Genomic DNA, 1,323 nt, shown 5'->3' on the forward strand with positions numbered 1-1,323 from the left:
ATTCCGTCACCCAATGTGTCCAGATACTGACATCTCCAAGGGCACACTATCGATTCTTGCTCTCTCCACCTTCATCCTCAACTTCAGCCACACGTCACCCTACAAGCACCTCCTCCCCAGGCCGTCCGAGTTCTGGAGCAGCCCCATCGATTTCATCGGCACCTGGATCCGCGTCCTGCAGCTGCACGAGGTCGACCGCAACGAGAAGGTCATTGCCCAGCACACCGCCCATACCGACGACGTTGCTAAGCGAGCCTACTACAGAAAGGTGCACGGTCTTGACAAGAGCAACCCAGTCGCCAACTGGTTCAAGTCGAGCAACGAGGACGAGGACGAGAGTGCGGCGCCCTCTCGCGGCGCCGAGGCCCTCGCGGCCGAGGCCATTGCCGCTGCGGAAAAGCAGGGCACCAAATAAATGGAACTAGGCGAGAAAATCGGGTCACCGAAATGTACAAACGTCGTCATGTAAAGGAAGCCCCGGCGCCGTGGCGCGTGGCGGATCTGTAGTATACCCTGTACCTGTACAATAAAGCTTCAACATGACCCAAATGCTCAGACGTTTATCACCCCCTGTTTTTGTTTGCCCTGTCTGCCCCGCCCATAGAACTCATAGAATGAAATCAGCCCAGACGCATCCCATCGTCTATACCAGGTCTACGCCCTCGAGTCCATCCAACACCTCATCCGCGACACCGCCCTTCTCCAGGACCTTCCCAATCATGGCCTCCAGCACGGCAAACTTGGTGCCCCCAACCGGCGGCCTCCACACGCCTTGCTGCACGCCGTAGCCCACCACGCCCGGCAGCGGCACAGCCGCCTTCTTCCCTGGCGTCGACACGCTCGTGGCCGGGTTCTCCGAGTTGGGCACGCCCGACGACGTGAGTCGCGACGGCGGGTCGACCGTCCGCACAGACAGCAGGCGCAGTTGCCTGCCCTCGGCGGCGGCGGCGGCGGCGCTGCTCGCGGTGCCCTGCGTCGGTCACAGACACGGCAAGGGCTGACTCGGCGACGGCGAGCTCCTCCTTTGGCCGGATCGAAGATGATGTTGCCGCCGACGGCGACGACGAGGAGCGTCACAGGCGGGCGGGGCGCCACCCTTGGGCGTTGCGCGGGGTACAGGGAATGTCGGAGGCCTTGCCAGTCGTCGTCGAACATGGGGGTCCTCGTCGGTCCTCGGACTTGAGGCGCGGGACGCGGGTGGCGAGGAGGGCGGAGGTGCGTGGTCAGGGAGAGGAGGGGGAGCGGGTACGAGAGGGGGCGGCGAGGATGAGGAGGATCTGGTGCCATGTCAGTTGGTACGCCCCAACACGTATAGGCTGAAAA

At 62.9% G+C, this 1,323-nt stretch overlaps 1 protein-coding gene across 1 annotated transcript in view; it reads right to left on the reverse strand.

The window, feature by feature from the left end:
- Nucleotides 1-258: 258 nt before the first annotated feature.
- VDBG_03680 (conserved hypothetical protein) overlaps nucleotides 259-1,323 on the reverse strand; it is a gene marked incomplete at both ends in the record, with an annotated part of 1,643 nt that continues 578 nt past the window's right edge. The window contains 3 exons of the mRNA XM_003005681.1: nucleotides 259-519; nucleotides 650-970; nucleotides 1,066-1,277. Of these exons, the coding sequence (XP_003005727.1) occupies nucleotides 259-519; nucleotides 650-970; nucleotides 1,066-1,277 (794 nt within the window). The remainder of the gene's footprint in view (nucleotides 520-649; nucleotides 971-1,065; nucleotides 1,278-1,323) is intronic.

This window comes from Verticillium alfalfae, genomic scaffold (assembly GCF_000150825.1).
Source record: "Verticillium alfalfae VaMs.102 supercont1.4 genomic scaffold, whole genome shotgun sequence".
In the NCBI taxonomy this organism is placed as follows: domain Eukaryota; kingdom Fungi; phylum Ascomycota; class Sordariomycetes; order Glomerellales; family Plectosphaerellaceae; genus Verticillium; species Verticillium alfalfae.